The 16,533-nt window shown below is 50.9% G+C and overlaps 5 protein-coding genes across 5 annotated transcripts; 3 read left to right on the top strand and 2 right to left on the bottom strand.

The window, feature by feature from the left end:
- Positions 1-1,516: 1,516 nt before the first annotated feature.
- BDW70DRAFT_138363 (DnaJ domain protein) lies at positions 1,517-2,676 on the top strand. Its single transcript, XM_073737210.1, has 2 exons — positions 1,517-1,754; positions 1,824-2,676. Exons 1-2 carry the CDS (start codon positions 1,607-1,609, stop codon positions 2,573-2,575), a joined length of 900 nt encoding a protein of 299 aa, XP_073594957.1. The 5' UTR covers positions 1,517-1,606; the 3' UTR covers positions 2,576-2,676.
- An 880-nt stretch (positions 2,677-3,556) lies between these two features.
- Positions 3,557-6,362, top strand: BDW70DRAFT_71280 (universal stress protein family domain protein). The gene is made up of 4 exons (XM_073744648.1): positions 3,557-5,015; positions 5,085-5,824; positions 5,881-5,942; positions 6,001-6,362. Exons 1-4 carry the CDS (start codon positions 3,929-3,931, stop codon positions 6,161-6,163), a joined length of 2,052 nt encoding a protein of 683 aa, XP_073594956.1. The 5' UTR covers positions 3,557-3,928; the 3' UTR covers positions 6,164-6,362.
- Positions 6,363-6,480: 118 nt separating this feature from the next.
- Positions 6,481-8,863, top strand: BDW70DRAFT_71260 (H(+)-transporting V1 sector ATPase subunit B). Its single transcript, XM_073744646.1, has 9 exons — positions 6,481-6,682; positions 6,774-6,858; positions 6,936-6,955; positions 7,036-7,071; positions 7,145-7,306; positions 7,365-7,681; positions 7,740-8,014; positions 8,066-8,284; positions 8,357-8,863. Exons 1-9 carry the CDS (start codon positions 6,584-6,586, stop codon positions 8,665-8,667), a joined length of 1,524 nt encoding a protein of 507 aa, XP_073594955.1. The 5' UTR covers positions 6,481-6,583; the 3' UTR covers positions 8,668-8,863.
- trpB (tryptophan synthase TRP5) lies at positions 8,863-11,558 on the bottom strand. Its single transcript, XM_073744647.1, has 3 exons — positions 11,252-11,558; positions 10,848-11,151; positions 8,863-10,790 (listed from the first exon to the last, which is right to left on the bottom strand). The coding sequence occupies exons 1-3, from the start codon at positions 11,385-11,387 to the stop codon at positions 9,059-9,061; spliced, it is 2,172 nt and encodes a 723-aa protein (XP_073594954.1). The 5' UTR covers positions 11,388-11,558; the 3' UTR covers positions 8,863-9,058.
- An 869-nt stretch (positions 11,559-12,427) lies between these two features.
- medA (transcriptional regulator medA) lies at positions 12,428-14,518 on the bottom strand (the record flags this gene model as incomplete). The annotated part of the gene is made up of 3 exons (XM_073739253.1): positions 12,428-12,865; positions 12,921-14,419; positions 14,479-14,518. 3 exons carry the CDS (start codon positions 14,516-14,518, stop codon positions 12,428-12,430), a joined length of 1,977 nt encoding a protein of 658 aa, XP_073594953.1.
- Positions 14,519-16,533: the final 2,015 nt, after the last annotated feature.

Raw genomic sequence — 16,533 nt, 5'->3', positions numbered from 1 at the left:
GCAACTGTTGTCGATCGTCTTCCAAATACAGCGAATGGACATCCCTGAGGATGGCGCCGAAAATATAGTCGAGTAACAGGTATTACCTGTGTCGCGGTACGGAAGTGACACAGTACTAGCGTCAGGGCGAGAAGCCATATTGACCCTTTGGGATTGTCATTTGTGTATCACGTACAAAGCTTGACCTGCAAGGCGGGCTTGCCACTTAGCACAGAAATGAAGAAGAGGCGCTTAAGGGCGAATCTGTAAAAACTGCGACAGATCGCTTACGATACTATAGCGGCCCGACCGTCTATAAATATCGTTGAGCCCTATGCTTAGGGCTAAAGATGACTCGTCGATCCCCAATGATCTCCCTAACAAAAGCGGATGGAGGTTCTCTGTTTGGGACAGTAGCAGAAAGCGTCGGCCAACCGGAGTGAAGATACTGTATCAACGCCTTAGTCTCTGATAGCCAGGGTTCACTCGGGGACCGATCTAGCCGTGGAACATTTCTAAGGTTGGAGACTGGTGGCACAATTTCCGCGCTAGTATATAGCGACAAATATGCTGTAGGAACCTTGTTAGCACGGTTGATAGCATGAGCTTGAATGCATTCAACGAAGGGAATACCAAATTGATGTGGTCAGCGGATCTTGCAGCATCAGCAAGGATACACAAACAAATGAGAAGCTTTCCGAGAAGCTTTTAAGGCTGCACAAGCCGGACAGTTCACTTGCAGAAGGCTGCGGCATCTGCATGAGGCTTTTTTCTACTTCTGTTTCTTTTTCTTTTTCTTTTCTTTTTTTCTCACTGCCGGGACTTTCAGCCTTGTCAGCCCTACTCTCCACCGGACAGATCCTAGGTACCGTATGATTATGGACGGCATCTGAAACAAGACACGTAGCAGTCCAGACCACAGATAACCTCCGAGGTCTCCAGTAAGCAATCATGAACAACTAAGTTCGTGGAAATTCCAGGCGCCTTTGATGAGCTGCCCAACCTGATTTGCCCAGCGCCACTTTCGACGGACGACAAGAAGGAATCTGACGTTGAGCTTCGGAGCGCCCGCTGAATAGTGTTACATGGCAGTATGACTGGTGCAGCCTGGCTGTGGTGCAGCGATCGGCTGGTTGTAATCGCAGGGAGGTCCCTGGTTAAGATCAGTGCACTGCTCGTGCATCATTGCTAGACCTGAGGGCGTTCATCTGTCCGACGTCAGGACATGGCTGGAGCAGTGAGTACGTCTTTGGACCACAAATACCCTCCCAAGTCTCGCTGGCTCGAATAAGTGCGAAAGATGGTGCTATGCCGGTGCGAGATAGGCGGACGGCGGAGAGCCACTATATGCGTGTTTGTCGTATATGCGAACCATCGCTCTGCCGTCTCTTTATTTAATCTTATTATTATTCTTCTTGCGATAATATTCTTGAATGTAAATGTATTCCTGAGAAACATCCTAGGTAGAAGGTAACAGTGGTCTAAACCTAATTAGGAAAGCAAAGAGCTTTCCCGGCCGTGGCTCAAGTGTTGTCGCGTCTCGACGCGTTCTGCAAACAATCGGTTTCCCTCCCTCACCTTATTTCATCCACTCCATTTGACAATTCATACTTGAAACCCAGAAAGCATGTCCTCGCGAGACCAGAAAGTCCCAGAAATCCCTAATAAGTTGCCTGACGAAACAGATCTGTACCAGATCTTGGGCGTCAAAGAAGATGCCACCCCGGAGCAGATCAAGTCAGCTTACAGGAAGCTGGCTCTGAGACATCACCCTGGTAGGTCATATCGTGCGCTTTGAGAAATATGAAAAAGATTTCTATGTTCGGCAGCTAACCAGATTAAAGATAAGGCTCCAGCAGATGCCAGAGAGGAGGCCAACCAACAGTTCCAGAAGATCGCCTTCGCCTACGCGATCTTGTCCGATCCGCGTAAACGACAGCGGTTCGATTTGACGGGTAGCACTGCTGAAGCGGTCGATTTGGATGACGATTTTGATTGGGTGGATTTTTACCGGGAACAATTTTCGACCGCTATTGACACGAGCGCACTCGAGAAGTTTAAGAATGAATACCAGGGATCTGAGGATGAGGAAAAGGACGTGTTGGCCGCTTTCGAGACCTACAAGGGCGATATGGACCGGGTCTACGAATCGGTAATGCTATGCAATGTTCTAGACGACGACGACCGCTTTCGTGCCATGATCGACAAAGCTATTGAGACTGGAAAGGTTAAAGGATACAAACAGTATACAGAAGAGCCAGAGAAAAAGCGGCAACAGCGACTAAAGCGTGCACAGAAGGAGGCGAAAGAGGCAGAGAAACTAGCCAAGAAACTAGAGAAGGAGAAGGAGGCAAGCAGCGCAAAAGCGGGGGGGCGAAAGTCCAACAAGGGCAGCGCGGTAGAGACAAATGATTTGGCAGCCCTGATCCAGCAGCGTCAGGCGTCGCGCGCCGAGTCTTTTTTCGACCGACTAGAAGCTAAGTACAACCCTTCAGGGAAGAAGCGAGTGGCGATGGATGAGCCTCCGGATGAGGCGTTCGAAGCCACCGCTGCACGGAGGGGCTCGAAGAAGACAAAGTCCAAGACGAAGGCATAGAGGAGCTGGGATAAGGCGTTGAATGGGGTCTTGGTTGGTCATAATTGGCTGGGATTAGGCGTTCTGGCCATGGGAGTTCACATTACATATGCACTGTATCTGGGATAGTCAAGCTAGCATTCGTGGTTTATCATGCATGATCTTCATAAGGTATTCGATTCTTCTACTGCGTACTCCGACTGGTGATACAAATACCTCAACAATTGCCTTTCGCCAACTTTGGGCTCACCACAGCCACACAGAGATCGCTCACATCACACGGCATACGTCCGTCAGCCCCGTCGGTATCAGTGACTCCATGATTTCGTACTGTGTAGATCGTAGCTCTCCGCAGGCTTGTGATCATGGATGCCTAATTGGTGCTGTGAATCATTCCTTATGCATGCCAACTATTGATCGACTAGGAAGGGAGCTGCAGTGACACCTTTTCGTCCGACAGCTGCGGCCACTTTTCTCCGCCTTCTTGTAGCTGATCTGCTCAGCTAACGGAAAGACGCAAGGGAGACGGGGAGGTGTTGGACACCATTGATGAATGAGGGAGGGAGGCCTGCTTGGCTCGAGGTATACCCCGCATGCCGAGCGTGAAGGCGATCCATCCTGTTTCCCCATGCGAAGCTTCACTTCCCCCGCGATGATTTAACTTGACTTCAGCCCACCTGACCGATTCTGCTTCTTGCTTTCTCTCTTCGCGTGTCCTCTCTTTCCTCTACGACGGCCCTGTCGCGCTTCTGCGGAAACGACCGTCCTCCTCGATCTCGTCCTCATTCCGCCTTCATCGCTGCTAAGCCACAAAGGCCCCTTTGCCGGCCTTTGCTGGGACCCTGCAGAAATCTTGCCGCGGCTTGATTGGAAGTATCAACCGTCGGCTCCGTTCAACCATTCTCTATTCGCGGTGTGGGAGCCAAGGATAAGGCCAAGCCCGAGGAAACTCGCAAAACAAAGGGAGAATCCGATAGGTCGTGAGGCCGTCGCGTGCCCGCGGTGTCCGGGATCTCGTCCCTACACTGGGTCTAGATTCTTAGTATTCACCAAGTTTCGCACGTGGAGAACGCCTTTGAAACGCTCTTCAGCTTTGAGTTACGGTCTGTTAGCTGCAGCCTAGCTTGCATGCCCAGAATTGGGCATATATCAATACAATACCCCCACCTAGCTTCATAATTCGTCTGAACACTAGGTAAAAAGGAAAAGAAAAGCCCGAGCTTCCACAGCTGAAGTGCGAGCTTCTCTGGAATTGACTATCCTCCTTCAGATAGCTCCTTACAAAATACAGCTGTGTCCCGGTTGCCGCAGGTGTCGCAGTGAGGACTCTTCTCCACAGCTCGTCCACAGCCGTGGGCGGCGCCACCCACCGAAATGCCCTCTAATCGCAGGCCCGGCGGGCTCGCCGCTGCCCTCGAAGAAGAGCGCCTCGAGCTTGCTTCTGAGCACCGCAGTTCCTCCACGCACCGCTACTCGACCACAAGCTACGCACCTCCGCGACGAAGTATACTCGACACCGCCACTGGTCCGTCTCCCGGTTTCGTCGCTCCTCGGCATGGTTCCATTGCGGGCATCGGTGTTGGCGTGACTCCGCCCGCTGGTCGCGGCTACCAGGATTCTCCTCAAACGTCCCCCCAGACCTCGCCTCCCCTGCCGAATGAATCTACTGAAACTCCCTCTGATTCCGCATCTACAACACCATTATCTACACCAGTAACGACTCCGAAGACTCCATACACCAGTCTGAAGACAGCCCCTCCTCCCCTCAAACGGCCGGATCCGCCGGCTACGAACGGCAAGGAAAAGAACGGTGATAAAAAGACAAGCTCTTCTGAGACAAGACGGCCGAGTATTCGTTGGGACTCCGGCGTAGATATGCCGCCCAGCGCCAATGGCTCGAGGCGGTTCGGGCCCCCAGAAAAGGCCCCCAGGTCGCTTTCTGGCAAAGGGGCTATGGCTGCAGTTATGTCCGGGTTCGACCTCAAGGTTGGGTTGCCGAGCTTCAGCAGAGGACGGGACTCTGGTCGGAGTGCTTCGAAGAGAGGTACTTCCCTAGATTCGCACCTTCCTTCTGCGGCCCGCAGAGCGCAATCCGGCTCCCCCGCGCGACGCTTGCCCAACTCCAGCCTTCGCTCTTCGTTATCCGATGCGTCGAAATTAGTAGCTGATAAAACGAAAGAAGTCAAACCCGACGGTGCCGACGATAAACTCCGCCAGCTTCCTGCATCCCGTCGTGCCTCTACAGAAACCGACGCTAGGGGTTCTGCGTCGGCCGACGAGCGATTGTACGACAGTGACGACAACGCTTCTGAGTCCAGCGAAGAGGAGGACGACGACGATTCTTCGAGTGGTGACGAATCCAGTCCAGAGAGTAATAGTGAAGAGCTCAAACGAGGTCGGAAGAAGACAGCCAGTGAAAGTTCGCCAGCGGAGGATTCCAAGACAGCTCCGGTGGACACGGGTAAGTTGTTCTTGCCCACCTTTGCGCAAGGATTGGTTTTAGGTTGGCTGAGCTGACAATAATGTACAGACGGCGAGCCAAGTAAACCTAAAGGCCCGGAGATGATCCATTCGTCAAAGACCGGCCCAATGTTGAAGACGCCAGAGGTACAACCCCAGATAAATCTTGATCCTCCGTCGGCGCTCAATACGCCCTTTGGATCCGACGATGAGGCAGAATTGTCGGACATCAAGCGTGCTCAGAAACTCAGTATTCAAATGTCGAGTATTGACAACTCGGTCCGCAATCGGTCCATCAGGACTATCATTCGTGGAGACTATATCAATATGCAGCTGGATGCCGAGGGTGGCCGACGACGGCAGCGAAAGTATCTAGTCACGACAGATCTTAGCGAAGAGTCGGTCTATGCTCTAGAGTGGACAATAGGAACGATCTTACGAGACGGTGACACAATGTTCGCGGTGTTTGCCATGCATGAGGAAACCGGTACCCAAATCGGCGAGGGTTACAAGGCGACAGAGGATGTTGCCGCTGTTGTTGGCTCTCAAACGGCAGAGACTCTTGAGAAATCACCAAACGACTCCTCTAACCTTCCGCGCGCTCTTTTTAGTCGTTTGGGCTCGGGAACTGATAGCAGGCCCGGTTCAGTTGATGCGCGGAGAATGTCTAAGGCGGAAGCAGAACGTGCCCATGCTGTCCAGCTCATTTCTCAAACCTGTGTTCGGCTTCTGCGAAAAACGTTATTGCAAGTTCGAGTTGCTGTTGAGGTGATACATTGCAAGAGTCCTAAGAATATGATCACGGAAGCTGTACGTCTAATAACTTTCGGCATTCCATACCGTCCACACTGACACCTTGCCTTTAGATCGATGGGCTGGACCCTACGCTCGTGGTCGTTGGGGCTAGGGGACGAGGTGCGCTGAAAGGGTAAGATTAGTAATCGCCATAACTTATACCTTGATAATCAACTAATATGTACTTCTAGCGTACTCTTGGGGTCTTTTTCAAACTATCTGGTTCAGAATTCGTCTGTTCCAGTTATGGTTGCGCGGAAGAAACCAAAGAAGAAATCCAAGAACAAGACAAATGTACGCCTTTCCAACAATCTGACGACGCCAAAGAAGCTGGCGGCGGCAAGGGTAGACTAGCTAGGCATCACTCTACGACCTGTTTCCTGTTTGCATCTGAATACCATCATGAGTTTGATGATGATCTGGTTGGCGCATAGACTGGACCGGTGCCTATGTTGATTTGCTCTGCGCGGACTTCCTCAATCTTCATTCAATAGTGTATAAATATAACATCATCCTAATGAGAATAAGACAATGAGACGATGAATATACTGTACCTCTCACTACTACGGAATACTGGACATTGAGTTGTACTATGATGACACATCACGTGGCTCCTTCCTCTCCGCCAACTCGACAGCGAACCCAACTACGACCATCTTCCCCGACAGTGACGGGACAGTCTCAATCAGCTCCCCTCTTTCCTCTCCTACTCTTGCCTTTTTCTTTTGGATCTGTCTGTTCTTTGACCGGTACTCGTTCCGGTTCCCTTCAGCCATGGCTGATACTCTCGACCCTCGAATGACTTCCGTCCAGCCACGCATCCGCTACAATACAATCGGAGGCATCAACGGCCCTCTAGTTTTCCTCGACAATGTCCGTGTCTCCTACCCGGAAGCTGTCTTTTTTCTTCAGCTTGCCCGTGAAATCGCACCATGTTCGCAAGCCTAACAGTCTGTTCAACTAGGTTAAATTCCCCACCTACAACGAGATTGTCTCCCTGACCCTCCCTGATGGAACCGAGCGGTCGGGTCAGGTCTTGGAAGCTCGAGGTATGTTCTCTTTGCTTTTCTGAGTGCTGTTCTGTGGTTAAGGGTCTTGTGTAGCTAATTATAGCTTCTGAAAACAGGAAACCGAGCTATCGTCCAGGTGCGCAGTAGGCAACGGCCGCAGCTCTTAAGCTTGCCTTACTCGGCGGAGTACTGACTGGGTCACGACGATCATTCTAGGTGTTTGAGGGTACTTCAGGTATCGATGTTAAGAAGGTACATTGCCTCGGCAGCTTCCTATATTGTTTTGCAGTGGAAGGGAACAATGCTGATCTTGCTACTGTGCTAGACCAAAGTCGAATTCACCAACCATAGCTTAAAGCTGGGTGTCTCTGAGGACATGCTCGGTCGTGTCTTCGATGGTTCCGGTCGTGCTATTGACAAGGGTCCTAAGGTGTTGGCGGAAGATTACCTCGATATCAACGGTCAGCCTATCAACCCGTACTCGAGAGTGAGCCAGCCGATGCCAAATTATCGAAGACGACTGTCGCTGATGGAATGTTGGATAGGTGTACCCGGAAGAAATGATCTCCACCGGTATCTCCGCTATCGATACGATGAACTCCATTGCCCGTGGACAGAAGATCCCCATCTTCTCCGCCTCCGGTCTCCCACACAACGAAATTGCTGCTCAGATTTGTCGTCAGGCTGGCCTGGTCAAGCGGCCGACTAAGGATGTCCACGACGGTCACGAAGATAACTTCTCCATTGTCTTCGCTGCCATGGGTGTTAACATGGAAACTAGCCGTTTCTTCACACGCGATTTCGAGGAAAACGGCAGTATGGAACGAGTAACCCTCTTCCTGAATTTGGCCAATGACCCAACGTAAGCTCTACTTTTTTATATGGTCGGAGCATCCAATGGCTGATTGGGTATACTATAGAATCGAGCGTATCATCACACCTCGTCTGGCATTGACCACTGCTGAGTACTATGCGTACCAACTGGAGAAGCACGTTTTGGTTATCATGACTGACCTGTCGGCCTACTGTGATGCTCTTCGTGAAGTCTCAGCTGCTCGAGAGGAAGTTCCTGGTCGCCGTGGTTACCCTGGTTACATGTACACTGACTTGTCGACCATTTACGAACGTGCTGGACGAGTGCAAGGCCGAAACGGCTCGATCACCCAGATCCCTATTCTGACCATGCCTAACGACGGTAAGCTAGGCCACCGTACGAATACCTACAGTCACTAATAACTTGATGCAGATATTACACATCCAATTCCCGATCTGACAGGATACATCACTGAGGGCCAGATCTTCATCGACCGTCAACTTTACAACAAGGGCATCTACCCTCCGATCAACGTCCTTCCCTCTCTCTCCCGTCTGATGAAGTCGGCCATTGGCAAAGGTCGTACTCGTGACGATCACTCCGACGTGTCCAACCAGCTGTACGCCAAGTACGCTATTGGACGAGATGCCGGTTCGTTCCTCTTTCTTATTTCGTCTTAAACTCATACCCAACATATAATCAAACTAACCCCTCTCAAAACAGCCGCCATGAAAGCAGTCGTCGGAGAAGAAGCCCTTTCCTCCGAAGACAAGCTCTCTCTCGAGTTCCTGGAAAAGTTCGAACGTACCTTCATCAACCAGTCTGCCTACGAGTCCCGCTCCATCTTCGAATCCCTCGACATCGCCTGGAACCTCCTCCGCATCTACCCTCCCCACCTTCTCAACCGTATCCCCAAGCGTGTTCTCGACGAGTTTTATGCTCGCTCAGGCCGCAAAATCCCTAATAAGGATACCCGGGACAACTCGGTCCCTGAACAGGGACAGTCTCAGACTGCGGATTTGATCGAGACTTAGATAAGTAGTCCTGACTAGTTGATTGTGGCTGTGATATTATCGATCGATATCCTTCTCTTGCGTACTGTCCTGTCATGTTCTGGCCTTGTCCATAAGCTACACTATACTATCTTTCCACATATAAATCTAGTGCCTTCTGTATAGAGTATGTCCTACCTATGCTAGAGACAGGGCCATGCACAAGACACGTAAATTAATTTCTCTATCAAGGATGAAACCGCTTTTGAAAAACAAAAATGTACATATACAACTATAAACCAGGCAGGACCTGGGAATCGAGACAAAGATTCTAGGTAGGAGGTATATCCAAGATGAGCTTCTAAATCTTTTATCAAATTCGTTTTCAGGCGTGGCGAATAGGTGGAGGAGCTAGTTGAGGTGGCCAGCTGGCTTAGAACCGCAAATCCCAGCCAATCTGAGGGCCTAACTTGGGGAGAGACTCGGCAACACTTTCAACGTCTTTATCACCTCTACCACTAACAGTAAGAACGATGTCCTTACCCTTGCCCATAGTCTTGGCAAGCTCGATAGCGCCCCAGATGGCGTGCGAGGACTCAAGAGCTGGGATGATACCTTCCGTCTGGGCCATGGTGCGGAAGCCAGAGAGAGCCTGGGCGTCTGTGGCGGCAATAAAGTGCGCGCGATCACTGTCCTTCCAGTTGCTCAGCTCGGGGCCAACGCCGGGATAGTCAAGACCAGCGGAGATGGAGTGCGTCTCAGAGACCTGGCCGTGCTCGTCTTGCAGGATGTAGGTGCGGACACCGTGAAGGACACCCTTGCTACCGCCGGAGAGGGTTGCGGAGTGGCGGTTTGTGTCGATACCGTCACCACCGGCTTCCACACCGAGAAGCTTGACACTGGTATCCTTGGAGAATGGGTAGAAGCTGCCGACAGCGTTACTACCACCACCGACACAGGCGACGACGGCGTCGGGCAACTTGCCAATCTGTTCTTGCAGTTGCTGTTTGGTCTCTTCACCGATGACAGACTGGAAAGTGCGCACGATTGTTGGGAATGGATGAGGGCCGATAGCAGAGCCGATGATGTAGTGGGTCGTGTCAAGGTCAACAACCCACGCACGCAAAGCCTCGTTCACAGCGTCACGCAGAGTTCGGCTGCCTGCATCAACGGCGACCACGGATGCGCCAAGGAGCTTCATACGGAAAACATTCAGGGCCTGACGACGCACATCCTCTGCACCCATGTAGACAACACACTTCATGCCAAACTTAGCGCAAACAGTCGCAGTGGCAACACCGTGTTGACCTGCACCGGTCTCTGCGATGATTCTTGTCTTTCCGAGTCTTCGAGCAAGCAGAATCTGACCCAGAGCGTTGTTGATCTTGTGACTACCAGTGTGGTTGAGATCCTCACGCTTCAGCCAGATATTGGCACCTCCCACATGCTCGGTCAGACGGGTTGCGAGGTGAAGGCTACTGGGACGTCCCATGTAAGGGTAGTATGAGCGATATTCCTCCCAAAATGAAGGGTCCTTAAGGGCGCTATCGAAGCCTCGCTCCAACTCGGCCAGACAATCCATCAAAGACTCGGGGACGTACTGTCCACCAAATTCGCCGAAACGTGCAGGTGTTGCGCCAGAACTTCCACCACCGTTCAGAGCTTCAAGTTGGTCTCCAAGACCAGGACCCGAAGGCGTATCCTTCTCCGTAATGACATCGGTAGGCTGTGACATAGGAGGGGTTTCGATCTTCAAAACAGGCTCCAGCACGTTCACCTCACGAGTCAACGCTCCCGAGGTATCCCTCTCGAGTTTGCGGCCAGTAACACTAGACAAGTACTCCTCCGCTTTTTGAGCCGCCTGACCAGCAGGGGCTTCACCAAGAACGGTGATAATCTGGCTACCAATGACGACACCTTCAGAAATCTCCTGAACAGAAAGGAAGTGCTCGCGGGTGCTGACACCGAAACCAAGCGCTGTTGGCACGTTCCCGGACCACCTGTGGACACGAGCAAGCAGTTCGGGGATGTTCGAGCTAAGCGTCCCGGTAGCACCGGTCACACCCATTCTTGAGACAACGTAGATAAAGGAATCGGCAATCTTGCACAGGAGCTTCATGCGAGACTCGGAGGTAGCGGGAGCGATTAGTGGGACATAAGAAAGACTACCACAATATTAGTGTTATTGACTGTGCAGAAGTGTCGGACGAGAGTAGGCATACCCTGTACTGGTGCAAAGATCTCTGAAGCGAACGGCCTCCTCTGGAGGAAGATCGACCATGATGAAACCATTGACGCCAACCTCCTTACAGTCCCGGAGCATACGTTCCTCGCCATAGCTGAGCATGGGGTTATAGTATCCCATTAGCATAATAGGGGCCTTGAGACCGCGGTTCCTCGCGGAGCGGACCATCTCCAGTACTGTCGAGACCGTGACACCATTGGCAAGAGCCTTAGTGTTAGCTTTTTGGATGGTCGGCCCATCAGCAATAGGATCGGTGAACGGAACACCCAGTTCAATAATATCTATCCAGGGTAGGTCAAACATTGTTAGTTCCTTGTCTGTAGAAAGCGACAACCAAGTCTCAAGGAGTCAATTGAGGTTCTGGGAAGAAGTAACACCCACCAGCACCTCCATTTTCCAACCCAAGAAGGATATCTACAGATTCTTCGATTGTGGGATATCCAGCGGTGATGTAGGCAACGAGAGCGGCACGCTTCTCCCGTTTGACCTTCTCGAAAGTGTTCTTGATGTGCTCCATGGTGGAAGGTGGGGGTGGGGGGGGAGAGGGGAGCAAAAGATCCGGGGGAGGAGGACAAGGAATGGAGGGAAGGATAGAGAAGTTTATGAAACGGATATAGTCAACAAGAAGACCAAATTGAAGCAGAGCGGGTCGATTTAAAGGAGTGGCAGATGAAGGAAGGGGTGAAAGCTGCGTTTGAGTCACCGTTGCTCTGCAGGCGCATCAAGCGATCAAACTCCGAGGGGTGAAATTGCTGGTCAGGTGACATTGGTGGCGATAAGATAAGGAATTTCGCTGTTGGCGACCGATACCGGCGGGGACTTATTCTACATGCCCGTGACGTTTACAAGTTACTTCGGATAGGCAAGGGTGAGGAACTGAGTATTCTAAAATCACTATTAAATGACGAGATAAGCATAAATACTATAGTACTCCTCACTTGGTAAATTAAAACAGCCACAGAGGCAGAAACCAATTTGACAGTGAAACAACGCCAAAGCTATGCAGCAGAGAACCCAGCCACGAGCACATTCTCCTCGGAGTCCACGTAAAAGCAGTAACATCCAATGAAGCAAAATCAAAAAATCAGGACGAACAAACACGCAATCGAGGTATCGCAAACAAGAATGCGTTCCACACTTTTCCAGCCCAATAATGGTATCCCAGTCCTGCGAAGTGATAAGGAAAGACAGCAGCGCCACCCATGCGGCATAATTATACAAGTTCGTAAGGAATGGTATCTCAATGTCCCGCATATAATGCAAAAAACCAAAGGAATGGATAACAGATCATCTATAATGCATCGTGTCAACGTGGAAGTCAAAAACTGGGGCATCAAGACATGAGATAGTCAAGGAGAGACGTGAAATCGTTGCCAAAAAAAAAAAATAATAAATAAATAAATAGAAGCATGCCCGACGGTAAAGTCCCCGTAGTTAAAACGTGATTAAAACCAAGCGCGCCATGGTATCAAAAAGGAGTGACGGAAAAGTGTAAAATAATATGCAACATGATATAACGCCGTTCAATGCGATCAATCAGAAGCACGAGCTTGGTCGCTAGTGTCCCTGGGGGTAGTCGGACTGAGAATAAGTCATCGGAGGCATGTAATTGAAATTGCCAGGATTTGGGTGTCCATTCATGGTTGAAGGAGTGGTAAGCTGGTTGAGCTCCCAACTCCTCGTTGCAGGGCCGCTGGGTGCAACCTGACCTGAGTGGCAGACGGTAGTGTAAGAGTACGGTACAGTCATATTCGAGTATGACTGGCTGACGGCGGGTAGGATTGTTCGAATTGGTCCGTCGGTTTCAGTCGCGGGTGAGTAAATTGGAACTGCATTGCTCTGGTGATAGCTGCTCGAGGGCGTCCCTTCGGATATCGACTGGGGAGAGGCAGCGCTTTGACCTTCTGCGCCAGAATCAGATGCGGGGCCAGTACTTGGGTAGTTGGACCCAATGGGTGTGGGCAGAGCCCCAGCGGTAGAAGAATAGCTTGCAGACTATAAGATGTTGGGTTAGTATAAAACGAAACTGGGTGGTGTATCCGGTACTCACATATTTGCCGATGATCTTTTTCAAAGCATGGCCTAAGATCTTCCAAGGAAAGACTTTGACATCCTTTTCAATGTTTCTCGGCTTCGGAGCAGGGAATCCCATGATAACCTTGAAGAACTCTTCGCTGTCTGCTTTGGATTTGGACACAGTTAGAGGTCTGAAGCCTTCCAGGTTTCGTCGGATACGATTCTTCTCCTCCACCGTAAAACGGACTCCAACGAGCGACTCAAGTAGATAGATAGTGTCCACACTCGTGATGAAACACTCGTCTTTGCCATCCCAATAAATGCAGCTGATACAAATACTGTTCGGAGCCCGCTCTTCGGGAGACACGGGCTTGAAATCAGCGTGAATGGTGCTGCCACTTTGCATTCGTGTAAATTGAACCAAGCGGCGCTGAGCAACTTGCTCCTCCCGAGTCCAGTTATGCGTCATGGTATTTAGGTCTCCATTGAGCTTCAATACTGCCTTTGACGGATACATGGCATAGGGGTTGAACGATTGCGTTTGAACGACACCAGCCGACTGCTGCAAGGTGGAGGTACGGATGAGAGTTGGGTTCGAAAAGCTCGCAGGTGACGAGGGCTTTGGCTGGCAAACGCCGCGGCCGACTGCATACCCGGAACCTCTCTGATCATGGTTGACCGAGAGGAAAGACGAGTTCCACGAAGGTGCCATTGGAGACGCGGCCATGGGAGACGGGGCACGAATCGAAGGCTGCGAGTTTGTCGATACGGTCGTATATTGTGTAGCACCCATCCGGGGCGAAGAATCCGTGTGATACGAGGCGGCAAATCCGTTCATGGAAGGAAGTGGCTGCAGATATGGCGAGTAAGGCGCAGCGTAGCTAGATTGTTCCTCCTTGATCTGCACTGGAAGGGTTGACGCCCGCTTGATCGGCCTGGAGGTGCTATCGGCAGAGAAGGAAGAGATTCGCCTCTTCCGGCCGTCTTCAGAAGGCGACTGCTGTCCTGCATTCTCATATGTATAAACGCCCACCTGAAGAGTCGTGGCAGGGCATTCATTTTGACCGCCCATCGCAATTTGTAGAGGAACAGCCAGGGAGGGCGACCCAGTAGACATAAATGGCGGCGTGTCGACGGAGAGGGCATATTGGAAGGCAGAGTCCCGGAATCCTAGAAAGTGTGGATTGCACTCGCACTTTTTGGATCCAAATACGATGTAGAGTGTTGCATAGGGGGTTGTGTGGAGGTCGTAGGGAGACTGCAGCTGCACAAAAACCCTCGTGCCTTCGGAGCCTCGCTGGGGTGAGTATGAAATGACTTCGGGCAACTGGCAAGGTTCCACGGTAATCATAGGCGACTTCTCATCCTCGTAGGAGCTAGCGTACTCAGGCTTCGCCATGTATGGCATGCAATCGGACATCTGGCTTATATGGTCGGTCATTGGAGAAGGGGCAAGGGGAGTCGACATATAAACGGGCTGGCCGTAAGTAGAATAAGCAGCGCCATCCTGCAGAGATTGGGTAGAATCACAATCTAAAAGAAACATTAGAACTTCCTTTCTCCTATAAAGAAGATCGGCTGAGGGAACTCACCTAGCACGGCCGCTTGTGGGGTTCTCTGGTAACCAGACATAGAAAGGATGGGTTCAGACTTGGCCAAGAGGCCGCCTGAAAACACGTCGAAACACTGGGACTCTTCAGGATCTGAGAACTCCAACGTCTCATCCAGAACCAGAGGCGTCTGGAAGTCCGGGTCGAACTGCGATTCAACCAAGCATTAGCACATATCAATGTCAAAGGGCTTTGAAGTGGAAGGTGGCGGCTATCCATCTTCACTTAGACAGGGGTTGCATCATAATTCAGTTGTCAACCAGTGGGAAGGGAAGGCAGGAATAAAGTCTTTGGGTAAAAGAAGAGAAGCAGGAGGGTGCACTCACAAAAATACCGTGTGTCTTCGAGTAAGCCAGCTTGAAGGTGTTGCAGCACCTGCAACAGACCACAACAACTTAAAGAAGCGAATGGCAGTGTATTTATTCTGGGGCGAACGATAGTGCGCCGGAAGGCCTGCAGCAAGCTCTCCGAGACAGAGCGAGTGACGACACGAAGCGAGTGAGAAGAGTGGAAATTACGGCTCTAGATCAGTGGAAATTGCCCAATAATCAAGACCGAAATTAGTAGGGAAGGTCAGTTGCAGATTTGGGACCAGACGCAAGCCACGCTCTCAATAGGGACTTCAAGAACACCTATGAGAAGCTGGTTCAGCTGAAAGCGAGATTATCCTCTCAGTGTGGTCAAGCCCAACGGGAGCAGAATGGACGTTTGTGGCCGTGTTTCAGAAAAGCGAGTGGATATTGGAAGCCGAACGGAGACAAAATAGGTTTGAGAATATCTCGTCCTTTTCTCCTCTTAGGAAGAATAATAGGTTTCACTGCTGCCCAGGTCGACCAATTTCAGGACTGAATACAAGTCGGGCGATGAACTACCCACCTGGTGAGTACGAACCATACACTCACAGGCGATGAATCGGGTTGCTGCATCCACAGAAAGACTTACCAGAGAGGTGTTGAAAAAATCAAGTCCGTCACCGGGGGTCTCAGAGTGCTGATATGCGAAACTCTCACGATCAGGAAGCGACGGACAAAACGCGCTGCAGCAGAAACAACGTCAACAACAAACTTCAACCCTAAATGACGATCACAGGGGAAAATAAAATTACACGAGGGCTATCGCTGATGCTAATCTCGCTCGAGTCCCTTTCTTTCAAGGCACGATCTGGGCAAGCAAGGAGGGTAAATGAAAGGAGATCCGAAGGAGGACGGATGCAAGGCACCACAGCCTCCAGTGGCGAGGGAAAGGGACTCTGCTCACTAACCTTGGCAAACCAAAAGGGCTCTATCGAGAGATCTTTTGCTTTATTCTGTCAAAAGGAGGTGTCCTCAACCGAGACAAGGCTCCACGCCAGTTGGGTCCAGCTCGAACCTTTCCAAGGGCTGGCGACAACAGGTGCAATATTGGAAGACGGACCAAGCTGAGATCCACTCTTTCGAGAGCAGGTTGGGATAGTGAGATGATCAACCCTGATGACGACAAGATGCTGAAGGTCGCAAGAAGCGCGCTTTGGCGATTGTTTCAGTTGCGCCGTCCACGGAACAAACGGTGTTGCTCTACAGCCGGAGACTTGAAATGACAACAAACGCGCAGCTGTCAGTGGACCACACCAAACAGGAGATACCAACTGACGGTGCTGATCCGAGAAGCGGGCTTTCGAGATGATTTGTCTTGGTCGTCTTGGATAAATCGGGGAAGCGTGGAGAGTCACGGGCAAGCCGCGAGCAAAAACAATAGCGAACGAATCAACGATGAGCGAGCGCGTTGATATGCGTAATTAGATATTAGAGTATTCAGCGTAATCTCCTTCTTTCAGTAGTTCTTCTGGGTTACAAAATGAGAAATCGATCCCAGAATCTTGGTTCAAGGTTGTCTCTCTAAGGCGTCTTAGATCAACAACACAACACCAACGTAGCGAACGTAGGATTACTTCGGTGCCAAACCAAGCGAGTGTAATAGCGAGCGAATGTAAGCGAGTGAATAAAAACGACGAAGGATCTCGAGCGTATCCTTATAATGCCATAACAGGTAGAGTTGTGG

Source organism: Aspergillus foveolatus (genome assembly GCF_047715535.1).
Source record: "Aspergillus foveolatus strain CBS 279.81 unplaced genomic scaffold BDW70scaffold_32, whole genome shotgun sequence".
Taxonomy (NCBI): Eukaryota; Fungi; Ascomycota; class Eurotiomycetes; order Eurotiales; family Aspergillaceae; genus Aspergillus; species Aspergillus foveolatus.
This window is presented reverse-complemented; position numbering and strand designations above follow the sequence as displayed.